This window comes from Tauraco erythrolophus, chromosome 9 (genome assembly GCF_009769465.1).
Source record: "Tauraco erythrolophus isolate bTauEry1 chromosome 9, bTauEry1.pri, whole genome shotgun sequence".
NCBI classification, from domain to species: Eukaryota; Metazoa; Chordata; class Aves; order Musophagiformes; family Musophagidae; genus Tauraco; species Tauraco erythrolophus.
This window is the reverse complement of record NC_141473.1, coordinates 28,383,347-28,395,661: the sequence shown is the minus strand read 5'-3', so window position 1 is coordinate 28,395,661 and position 12,315 is coordinate 28,383,347. Positions and strand designations below refer to the sequence as shown.

The window sequence follows — 12,315 nt, the reverse complement described above, 5'->3', positions numbered from 1 at the left end:
CCTCTTTAACTCACTCTATGAAGCAAGGCCATTTTGCTACACACTTGTAGTGCTACGCACACCAGTTTCTTGTCTTTTATTGTGGGTAAAACTATTATTCTTGTTCTGCCTGTGCCTAGGAACAAGTCTTACTTCTCATTAAGTAGGTCTTGTGAGGGAGAGGGTGTATGTAAATAAAGAAGTAAGTCTTCACGTACAGATTTTAAAAAGTCTGCTAAAGAAGTCATATATACAATCATAAATAAAATCATCACCTTGTACTTAGCTCTCAGATACAACTTTTTGTGTTCAAAATGCCTTGCAGCTATTGCCTGAAGTTATGATTCTTCCATAATACAAGAGTGTGTTCCAATTCTTCAGGTCTAGGCAGAAAAGTTAAACAACTTCTTCATGGCCACAGCTAAAAACTACTGACAAAAGTCAGGACTAATTTTCTGGACTTCTCGTGTATACGTCTCAATAGATAGCTTCTTCACAGAGACATCAACTCTATTAATAAATAATGGTCTATGTTTAAGTTTTATTTTTTGTTTCTTTTGTTCTATAAACAAACTAATTAAGTTAATAACATATGTATTAAAATCCAGCATACTGTATTCCAGAGTCCCACGCATGTGTAGTTTTCAGCATCCTAGGCCAAATATTGTTTTAATACACAACCATGGCAGCTCCCCAGAGATACGCATGAAGAACACTTCCATGATTACAGTGGTTTTCCAGACAGCCATGGATTTTCAGAAGTCTAAAAACAGGCTCAATGTACGAATGCAAGGATGGAACACTATTTATTTTCTGTGAGTGCAGTTCTACAAGTTCATTATCACCCAGATAGAAAACGTTCATTTGGCAAATAGAAAACTGCAATTTAAAAAAAAAAAAAAAATTGAAAAAAATTATAGAAAAGGAAATAACAAAAATATTGCCTTTTAAAAGGCTACACATGTGGTCATTTTTAAATGAAAACACTATACATTAAGCACCCAGGAAAAGACAAGCAGTATTCTTTATCAGAAGCACACCTAAAACAAAAACACACCCAAAACACAAACACACCCAGTGAGCTGTCCCCTGCCACCACCAAGGGTGCTTTTCCCATGCTTGTACCCCTCTCATGTTAACACCTTCTTCACTAAAAGTTATAAATAAGTCTGTTTTCTATAGATTTCTTAAGTTAAAGTAAGTGAATTCTGACCAGAACAGAAACAAAACTTAGTGCAGTAAAGCTACAAGACCAATGCCGTAGTCCCAAAGCCTCCTGGCAGAATAAATCCAGCACAGTTTGAGCACAGAAAGAAAAAAATCTTCAGTACTGAGGTATTAGTGAAGTAGATCAGTCTGTATGTGCAAGTTAATGCAAGGCTGCCAATGGCCAAACGCATGCAGGAATACTGCAAGCAGCTTGGTGACAGTTCCCGTGGGATGGGGCAGGGAGGCAGCACGCATTCAGCAGGTTATTCTCCTGTAGCCCTTGCTAACTTTGCTTATCTGCCTTCCCCTTCCAGACAGTGCATGAAACTCAGAGCAGGCACTCCACACTTAGACCTGCAAAACCTCTAGCCGCTTTGGACAACGCTGCCAATTGGACAAAAAAAAACACGTTAATTTTTCATTGGGCAAGCAGACCCACTGTCAGTTTCATGTGTGACCCAACTGACAGGTTGAACTCTGGCCACCAAAAGCATAAAGGTAACTTTTTGCCTCACTTTGCTCCCCATTTTGCGCAAACAGCGCATCTAACCCAGTCCCCAAAATTTCGTTTCTCACACCCAGCCAGTGAGGGTCATAGTCATTTACTGTCTCCAGCAGCTGCTGCCCATATGGCAGGGCTGGAGCGGCAAGCGTCCCTTGATAGCCTCCTTCATGTTTTGGAAGTACCAAAGGACTAGCGTGACTAGCCGCAACCAGAGGTGGACTGTGCCTCATCTGCTCGAGCTCAGGCTTAGATTCCCCTTCACCATAATTGAAAGTGGAGCCCTTCCCAAAAGAAGAAGTGTTTGACTTGAAATACAAACAGTTCTCATCGCCCACACCCTGGTAAGCATTTAAGTAGTTTAAGACAGGCCCCCTATACACGTTCTCTTTAGCTGCCAGGTACTGGTGATCTTCTATACAAGACTGGAAAACATCTGCATCTGAGTAGTAGCTTTCAGGGAAAGATTTCTTCAGGTATGGATATTCCTGCGCCTGCTGCACAGAGAGCGAGAGCTGGGGGGGACTCCCCACGCTTCCCGCACCAAGCGGGACCCCTTTTCCCACACAGTCCAAACCGCAGTGAGCTGGGTTCTGACCTGGGGCTCCAAAAGTGTTATCCAAGCTCCTGAAATGAGTATCGAGCCTCGAGTACGGCGGCCCCGAGTAGGGCGACGGCTGACCAGAGAAACTCTGGTTCCCTCCCGGTAGGCCGGGCTGCGGGCAGAAGAGGCTCCGGTCTGGCACAAGACCCTCCGTCGTCCGGGACCTCTCCTGGCAGCCGCCGCCGCAGCGGGTCGGCTTTTGCTTGCCACAGGCCGGCTTGGGGTAGGCGGCGGCTTCGCTCTTCTTGTGGTTCAGCTGCCGGGCTCTCCTGTTCTGAAACCACACCTGCGAGGCCAGCAGACACTGAGCGCCCGCCCTCGCCTCGGCCCGGCCGCGGCCCGGCCGGGGGAAGCCGCTCCGCCGCCCGCCCGCCGCTCCCGCCCCTCTCACCTGGATCCTGGACTCGGGGATGTCGGTGAGGCTGGAGAGCTGCTCTCGCAGGGCGATGCCAGGGTACGGCTCCTTCTCGAAGGCGCGGACCAGCAGCTCCAGCTGGGCCTTGCTGAAGGTGGTCCGCTTCCGCCGGCCGCCCTCCCGGCCCGCGCCGGGGGCAGCGGGACGCGCCCGGGCCTCGCCTGCGGGGAGCGACGAGCGACGGTCAGCGGGTGCCGCGCCGAGCCGCGCTCCCCCTGCCCCGACAGCGACACCACCACCACCACCATCACCACCACCACCCTGCCCTACCCTCCCCGGCCCCCGCCGCACCCCGGGGACGCTTACCGGTGGGGCCGGGGCTTGGCGGGAGGCTGGCGAGCTCCATGCGGGCGGAGATGCGCGGGTGGTGATGTGCGGGTGGTGATGTGCGGGTGGTGATGTGCGGGTGGTGGGGCGGCACAGCCCGCTCCTCGCCTTATGAGCCCTCCGCCCCGGCCGTTAGCTGCCCCCACCCGCCCGGCCCGGCCCCGCCAATGGGGCCGGGGCCGCCGGGCCTCCGAGGGTGACTCAGAGCTGTCTCCCACACCTCCATTGTCATCCCATCACCAAAATACACAGAATGAGGTCTCGCCCCATCGAAGGAGCCAAAGCGTCTCCCAGCGAGGCCCCCACCGCCGCCACAAACCCATCCACCTTTCTTTAATTCAAATGGACAGTGGATAATTTGATGAAGCTATCTTTCACCTTCGGTTCGGCCCTCTGAGAAGACTCCTCTCCCCACTGCCGGCCTGGGGCTCCCCTGGATGCGAGGAGGCCTCCACACTGCCCTTCTCCCCAAGGGAAACCATCCCAGCTCTTACTGCACCTGGGTGACAAGTCCTTGTCTTCCCCGTTTAGTTACGCTGCTCCTGTTCCCATCCATCAAGACACTTCTCATCAACTTAACTGCAGTAAATAAAACGCTGGTGGCTTTGCTAGACATTGCATCAAAACCCACCATACACTGTAAAGGACACAGCCTATCCCAGCACACTCTGCGGTCACCTGGGAGAGAAGGAGCACTCTGCCTCCGGAGCCGGTGCTGAAGAGCTCAGCACAAGCTTTTCCCTTCCTAAGGCTACTTTTTTTTTCCCCTCCAGCCAGCTCTACTCATCCAAGTCATGTACAGAACAAGCAAGGTCTGTGCTTTCAGCCCAAGGGGAAATCATGACCAACATATTAATCCACAAGAGAGGCTAGAAATATTATTTAAGAGAGCCAAGGGTGACATAAGGACTTACAGGGCGCAACAGTTGCTACACTGAAAAGGATTAGATGTTAGAACAGGTTTAGAACAGCAGCAAATCAATTAGTCAATGTAATAATTTGTCAAATGAGGCCATTAATGGCTATCCCTGAAGGTGTTCCAAGAACAACGGCATCATTACTTCATGTGTTTTTCACCTCAACATGTCCCCATTCATTTTTCAGATTTGGGACCCGCTCCAGCTTGCTCTGAAGCTAAAGGGTACAGGGACATAGACATACTGTTTGCATTCTGCAGGGACTAATGTGTCCACCATCCACCCAGACACTTTTCAGTTGAGTTGGGCGAGGTTTTTAACATTACACACACCACCACAGTGGTTCACAACAAAAATTAATGTCCTTCCAGACAGGGGCGACAGTCAGCCCCTGTGAGTCTGGTACTCCAGAGACCAGATTCCTTTAGCAGTGCTGACCATAAGACAAGATAAATGCCTTCAGAAACCACTTTACTTAAACAATGTTTTCAAGCAGAAGTGCCTGTGAAGGCACTGAGGATTTCAGAGTGTCATGTAGTCCAAAATATCTGAAAACAACAGCTTGAAGCAATTTCTCAGTACTTCTCCCTTTTCTTCTACTTCCCATAAGCCTGGACTGTCATAGCGCAGATACATCCCACACTATTTCTGTTCTCCCCCAGAGCTCCAGGATATTTCGGAGTTTTTCCTGTCCATGTAAAAAATAAAATTTGTATTTAAGCAAGAATTTTCCTGTTGGAGAAGGAAAAAAAGCAGCCAGGTGGCAAGTGGTACAGCAGTTCTAGGTACAGTCAGGGTGTGCTGCTAGTCCTTCGGTTCTAGTTCACTTGTAATACTCGGATACATGTGTAGGGAGAGGTGGATGAAGGCTCAGACACAATAAGCAGAGATATAAAGCTTGGTGGTATAGTTTTATTGACAGTCTTCTCTAAAGCAAATGCAGCTTCAGCTATTCCTTCTTGTTCTAAGCGTGCAGGGTGCCATTCTACTTGCCTTTAAGCCTCCATATGGCTTCGCATGCAGTCCTGCGCATACCACCTCCAGTGCACGATGACTAGAAAATGAGCCAAATCACAGAGCTACTCCTTCCAAAATAATTATCTTTTTTTTTTTTTTTTGACAGGTTAGTTTTTGGCGAGCTTAGTTTAAGTACCATCATGGGATGGAGATGCACAAGAGCAGAAGGTAAAAGAGTTGGGGAGCCCTGATTTAAACTGGCAGAAGAAAGTATGGAATTGCATATGACCTTTCCATCTCTCCGCAATTCCAATACAACTGTCTATGAGGTGCATAATAAACTGGATCAAGGATACCAACAATGTCTGTAGGGTACAAAGAGAGCTTACTCATTCAGTCTGGCCACAGGGAAGGCTAGAATAAATGCTGTCATTGTTCTTTCTGGATTTCCAGATTTCATGGCAAAAAACATTATCTCATAGGAGTAACTACAACACAAAGCTGAGCCTGCAGGCAGCCTGCAATATTGATCTCAAAAGGACAGGGGAGCCACCCCCTCCCAGAACACATATGCACCTTATAGCCACAGCCAGTGCAGAAGAGATAAGGAGGAGTCAGCAGCGGCTTGCACCGACTCGTGCTACTTGCTAATACTTAGTGTCCATCACTACTAGCTAGGTCAAATAGATCAGGCTTTTGTTAACATCCTCTGGCTATGGAGAGAGCCGTTCACACTTCCCGGAGTTATTGTTTCAGGCACTCTGCCAAGCAGCCTCTTTACACCCTTCATTTTCAGAGATTTTCTTTGCAATGCTAATTGATAGAGACTTAGATTGCAAGTTTTGTTTTTAAGTGAGATTCCAGGAAAGAAGATGGCAATCTTTGCCTCCCCCTCCTCTTCCCTCTTTTCTGCTAAGACATATGGACTTAGCCTAATGTAAGAGCTAGTTTATGCTACAGCTACAGTTTGACCCTACACTAATCCAGGCAACAACACTGACCAGCCTTTGCTGCCCATGTTCCCTTGGCATCATCCTGCTGTTGCCTGTCAGTCATAATCAAAACAACTGTTTGTGAGCTCCCTCATCTCCTCTTTAAACTGTGCTGGGAAAATAGTATTTCTGCTCACCTCCCCCCTCTTTTTTTTTTTGATTCATTTCATAAATCAGGAATGGGAAGAGTGTGGGAAAGAAGCAGGACCACCTAAAGCAGCATGCTTAACAAAACCAGCATCTCTTTGGTTCATAGATTGTCTTCAGGCTCCCATCAAAATCCGTGGAATTTTGCTACAGATTTCAGTAGGGTCTAAAAGTGGAAATTCACTGTGTCCTCTGCCAATGTTCCTTTATGCCAGAGTCATGGTACAAGTGCATCTACAGAGGAATCCAAATCACATGTGGAATATGCTGAAAATATAACAAAACTGAAAGATACGTATGTAAAAGACATTTAGGAGAGGCAATACAGTCGTTAAACAAGGACTAGCCACAGTGCACTTTAAAATGCTCAAAAAAGGTTTGCATCTGTCCTAGTCCGGATCAGGGCATCGGGAGCTCCTCTCCTCTCTCCCTCCTGAGGAGCCAGAGTGTTAGGAGTTCCAAAGGCAACCCCAAAATCATGCTAGCATGGATGGGATGCTGGATTACCCAGTGCAGCATGGACTTCCATCACCAAGCACCTGCCTGGGGAGTCTTAGGACAAGCACAGCCCTTTAGAAACCCCTACATCAAACATTTTCTAGGGCAGCACGATGCTATTGATGTTTAAGCAGAACTTTCATCCTGAAGGAGGCAAGATCAATTTCACTAGCTGGCCTTCAGACGTTAACACCTCATAAAAAGGATGCTCGTGCCCTGCTTATCTGGAGTGCATCTTTAATTATCTTTTGGTACACCTTTTGCAGCCCATTACTTACCAGTCAACACTGCTTTAATTATGGGCTTGGCAGCAAAAGGCAGCTCTTACATCACTGAAATAAAAATGCTACAAAGCAACCCTGGAGAATTGCAAATAGATTTCATGTTCAAATGGAAAACTGTGGAATTCAGCAAAACAACGTGGATTCTCTTCCACAAAGATTCCTCCCTTTGCACAGTACTGTTATAGGCAGTTGCACCCAAGAACTCTCCAAAGAAGAGGAGCAGCCAAGTGATGGCTGTGCTCTTACCTGCTCTTCAGGGAAAGGAGCATTTACAGCAGCCTGTCTTATTTTGAGAATAATTCAGTGCCCAGACACGCAGGCTTCCATTGTGCGTCAGGGCAAGCAGGATGGAGGCACGTATTGCACCTTGGGCAAAAAGAGGGCAAAACTTGTGATAATCCTTACTTTCTAAGCGCATTCATTCCCCAGTCCAGAACTGGCTCTTGAGACAGCTGTCACCTGCACCACTGAGCTTTCTTTTACAGTAAACACCTTTATTATGCCAAAGCATTGCTCTAGCCTTTTTCCTACCTGAGATGAATGTTTTTGTAACACTTGACAGTGGAGAAAAACAATATTGCTGAAACCACCATGCACTTTTGACACATACTACTCTTGCTTTGATTCACTTCCCATTAAAACCTATAGATTTCAAGGTGAAAAAGGGATTAGGTTCACATAACTTTGAATACTCTTACACTTAATACACTTATAAGTTTTTCTTATATTTAACCTTTAAATTAATGAATAGCACTAACTGTAATTATCTGAAATCTAAGGTAACTGTAAAGTTATACTCAATAAGGCCAAAGGTCTGTCTAGCCTGACAATTAACTCTTCAGCAACAGCCAAAAATGGATACCTGTCTAGAGAAGGCAGACCAGCTGACCAGCTCAGTCAGTGACATACTGGTACTTTTACCTAGTAATGATGATGTTGACCTCAGCCATTTTCAGCCCAGAGACTTCCTGATATGGATGGGAGTTTCTAAGTATACAGAAAACACACTAGGCTTCTATTTTGTGAACTTAATCGGTCTTTTTCTGAACCTATGTAAAATTTTAGCTTCCAAAGAATCCTCTGACTAGGACTTAACCATGTGTTATATGAAATAACTTTTACTTTATGTGTTCTTAACACATTGCCTGCTAGAATCATTTGGTGCACACTGCCTCTCACACAAGAATGTCGAATGACCTTTACTGGTTCCAGCAGTTCACGCTGCTCATTTTTTTTTGTCAAACCATATCACTTTTCCCCTTCAGCCACTTCTTTTTCAGACTCAGGAATCCCATCTTACTCATCGTAGCTGGTCCATGATTACTCGCCTTATGGTAAATGCTCCATGCCTTTGATCATTCACGTTGCCTTTTCAGAGCTTTTTCTCGTTCTATTGTACCCTTCCTGAGATAAGAAGACTAGAATGACTCAGAATTTAAGATATAGAGGAATCATGGTGGTATTATGATGATAATTTTTTTTTTTCTCCATTGCTTTCCTAATAGCTCCTAACATTTGCTCTGCTTTTTGACCATCACTGAGCTTGCATTCTCATAGAACAATCTATCAGACTCCAAGATCTCATTTCTGAGTTGTAATGGTAATCTATTGTCCGAACCCAATAATGGTTCTTTACTTGTACTGTTGTTATGCTGCCTACTGGTGAGTTTTTGAGTCTGGTGACAATCTTGAAAGAAATTGTCATCTCTTTTAAAGAGAAGACTGCCTTAATTTTTAAAGGAAATAAGACCTTAGGTAGAAGTGAAGACAAAGTATTTGCAAACATTGTGACTTGTATTAAATGGTAGCCTGGTGGTGCCCAACACCATTCATTTTTCTTCTGAGCAGTGGGAAAAAAATCTTGTGAGGTTGATGTAGGATAGCAGAGACTTGCTGGGAAGACAGACTGTCACGCAATACAATGTCTCCTGCTCTGGTGGAGGGAAATCTCTCTTCTGTGGGACATGTTTGCCTCACACAGCTGTACAGAACACTGATCTAGAGTTTGGACAGGCTGAGCCTGAGCCCTGTAAAAAGTTAGGTTGACGACAGGGAAGAGCAAATCAGCAGAGCAGAGTCTGCACCAAAGCAGGAATGGGCTGGAGTAGGATTTCCACTAAGGAAATCCACTTATTTCTAATAAGCCTAACGCATAGATTATCAGTACTCTTGACTCCTTTGAATGCTGAGTAGTAAAGATGCACAGGAAGCCATGCAGTAGCAAACCTGTGATCACTAAAATCCTGCCTCGAGAAATATCAAAAGATCGTGTATAAAACATACTCCTGAAATCCAGCCTGGGCCTCCAGAGGATTACTGAGTGCAGTTCAGTCTGGCAAGCCTGCGCTTGCTCCAGCACCACTGAGATAAATACAATTTCATTTAAATGTAGCCATATTTTATGCCTAGTACAGTAAGGTTCACAGTCTGCATTACTTTATGGTAGTCCTTTCCCTTGTACTCCCTGCCGTCTCCTTACCTGTCTCCTTTCCTTTGTAAGAAAGCCTCTGTCATCATCCCCGCCCGTGATGCTTGTGTAACTGGCAGATGCCCTATGACTGATCAGCTTCAGAAACACTTGTGGACTCTTAGCACCTGAGAGGATCAGACCTCTGAACTGCAGATGTTTTAGGACAAGGACTACATCTTTTTCTTGTGCTGGCAGAATGCAAACACACCCACGTGATACTATAGAAATACAACAAATCGCAACATCATAGTCTGCCGAACTTGATTACGATAACTAGTTGCCTAAAGATGGGTGAATTTGGCCTTAAGGCTAGTCTGCTGGGACTGGAGACAAGTTGTCTGGAGTCTTCTCCTCCCTGTTCAAAGAACTATCGGCTCTAACCTCCCTTGTCAGTTCTATTCCTTCTCATCTCCCAAATAACATCCCCACCCATATGGCTGTAATGAAATGTGCTCCCCACCCATCTCACCCATCTGCTAGTGACCCCATTTCTTTGCTAGAGCTGTGCTTTTTTGTACTGAAGTTAGCTTTTCCATCACAATATTCCTATTCCAGACACGTAGGGAAAAATACTCAGAACTAGAAAACTGTGTCAATTGACATGACTTGTTCATTAACTGAGAAACACAATAAAGATGCATTAGCTGGTCCCAACAGACTCTCAAGAGCAGTGAACTAATTAGAAACCTTTCCTTTTTCCCAACACTACACTCCTGTATTTACTGCCATGCATGTGAAGAACTTGGCAACTTAAGGCAGTTTCTTTCAAAACAGGAAGCAGAAATAAGGAGTGAGGAATTCCTTCAGAGAGAAACAAGAAGCGATACCAGCTAGCAAATACTATGTATTAAAATATACATCAGGTGGTTAAGGGACAGAACAAGGCATCAAAATGCTGATGGTTTGCTGGAGATTTACTCCTTTGGCCTGTTTTAACCATTCAGTCCATAATGCTGTAGGATGCTGGTATGCAGAGTCATGGCTCCTTATCTGTATGTAATACAGTTTTGAGTAGTCTAAACTACACAGGTTTTTCCAACATGACCAATATGAACAAGGCTGTCTGGTCACATGTAATTTATCCTTGCAAGGTACACTCAGTACTATTAAATAGCCTCCCCAAATGACATAACATTTTTTTCCCCCCACATACTTATAAAAAAAATCCTGTCAAATATCTGTAGCATATATCCAATTAAAAAATTCCACCAAGTACTTGTAGCACAAATCCAACCTATATAAACTGAGATTTCAAACGGATGTTACTTGCTACTCTTTCATTTTTTAAAGCTACCTCACACAATAAAAGAAGGCCATCAGAGACGTTCACAAAATATTTTTAGTAGGACTAAAGCTATTGACTTCCAACAGGTATCAGTAAAAACAAATACAGAACTGTAAAATGCACAACTGTGATCAAAACTGAAGCTCTCTGGGCAACCTGGACTCCAAACTCCAAGCTCCAAAGTGAGCTTTGGCTGTCTGTTTAGAAGGGCTTATTAATGCAATGTTGGCTGAAGCGCATCATGATAAAAAAGTCTGTTTCACCTGTCTGTTCCTTTTTAATAACAGAAAAAACCCCACAGTGATAGTGTTAAGATGAGCATCTGGAACTCTGACATAAATTAATCTCTAAATTGCACAAACTGAATTTGTAGTAAAATCAACAAGAAATTCATATCTTTATAGCTTATACATATTACTTGTTTTTTAAACTTTGCAAAGAATAAAGTATTTGACTGGGACCTTTATAGCTGTCAATTTCCAAGACTTGAATTATGCTCCCAATTGTGTTAAAAATGTGATAGAAGAGATGTAGTCTTATCAAACATCCAAGGAACCCATTTACCTATGAGAAGGATACAGCAGAGATATGTGCAAAGGTTTATTTTCTTCCAAGTCATAAAGGATATTCATTAGAACAACAAGCAGAATTACTATACCCCATTGTTTCTTCTTATGTGCATCTCTAAATTTTCTTGTAAGTATGGGAATCTGCTGAAAATCTTGACGATTAACCTCAAAAGTGTAACGCTTGTCAAACTGCAAAATTAAATATTTTTAAAGACTGTACTTTTCCTTAGCTTCTCTAGTCTTAGAACTAAAAGATTAAAGTGAAATAATTTTTAACTCCCCATTAAAAATGAAAAATTACAGAGGAACAGTCACATGTTAACTAGTTACATTAGGAATCAGACATTGCTTGCAGTAGTCTCATTACAGCATTGTGTCATTTAACCCTGATTAAAAAATGTTTTATTGATAATTCCATCTCCTTTGGTAACTTTCACTGAATGCCTCTCAGCTCTTTTATACTAGCTTCAAATCTAGTTTAACGTTGTCTGCAGTTTATTTCCAAGTAACTTCCTAAAAGAAGACCAATCCCTTAATCCTTATTTATACAGAAAGTAGCTGTTTACAGAAGTCACATCAGTGACTCCAGTAGGATGACTCATGCCATAAACGTTTGTCTGAATTAGACTAATTCCACCTCCCCCTCTTTTTTTTTTTAAAGAATTTTAAAAGACACAGAAGAGCTAACATGTCTCTATCTGGTCTCTGCCATCTACCAGGAACACCAAACAAAAGAGGCAGACTAGCTGGCAAATACCCTTTGTACTTCCCGATGAAAGTGAGATAGTCAATATCTCTAAGTTAGAGATAGCAAATGTTTCTAAACTGAAGGGGGAACAAGTTTTCTCCACCACTAGGTACAACAGGAACTTTGGTATTTGAAGACCTAAGAGAGTGATATACTGACATAAACAGTGTGTGAAATGAGCCATCTATGTCCCAGAGATTAGGCAGGAACAATGCACAGGTCCATTTTATTGTTTTCAGCAGAACTAACCCATCTCAGTTTACACATCCAGTAACTATGAAGACCTCAGGACCCCACGGACACAACTTCAGTGAAAAAAATTTTTTAAAACTAACGTAGTTGTCTTTGAGATCTCAAAGAGGATCATACACCCCATTTTCATGTTACTGTATGGTTACTAACCTTACCTGCT

General features: G+C 43.9%; 1 protein-coding gene across 1 annotated transcript; it reads right to left on the bottom strand.

Moving 5' to 3' along the window:
- Positions 1-1,635: 1,635 nt before the first annotated feature.
- LOC147528258 (uncharacterized) lies at positions 1,636-3,055 on the bottom strand. The gene is made up of 3 exons (XM_086616848.1): positions 3,016-3,055; positions 2,686-2,924; positions 1,636-2,580 (listed from the first exon to the last, which is right to left on the bottom strand). The coding sequence occupies exons 1-3, from the start codon at positions 3,053-3,055 to the stop codon at positions 1,636-1,638; spliced, it is 1,224 nt and encodes a 407-aa protein (XP_086472974.1).
- Between the last annotated feature and the right edge of the window lie 9,260 nt (positions 3,056-12,315).

What these genes read in the sequence shown, in the direction of transcription:
- LOC147528258 (XM_086616848.1), bottom strand. Translation starts at nt 3,055, where the DNA reads ATGGAGCTCGCCAGCCTCCCGCCAAGCCCCGGCCCCACCG. An exon ending in GCCAAGCCCCGGCCCCACCG is followed by an intron (nt 2,925 to 3,015) that starts GTAAGCGTCCCC and finishes CTGTCGGGGCAG; the next exon opens with GGGGAGCGCGGCTCGGCGCG. An exon ending in TCCCCGAGTCCAGGATCCAG is followed by an intron (nt 2,581 to 2,685) that starts GTGAGAGGGGCG and finishes CTGGCCTCGCAG; the next exon opens with GTGTGGTTTCAGAACAGGAG.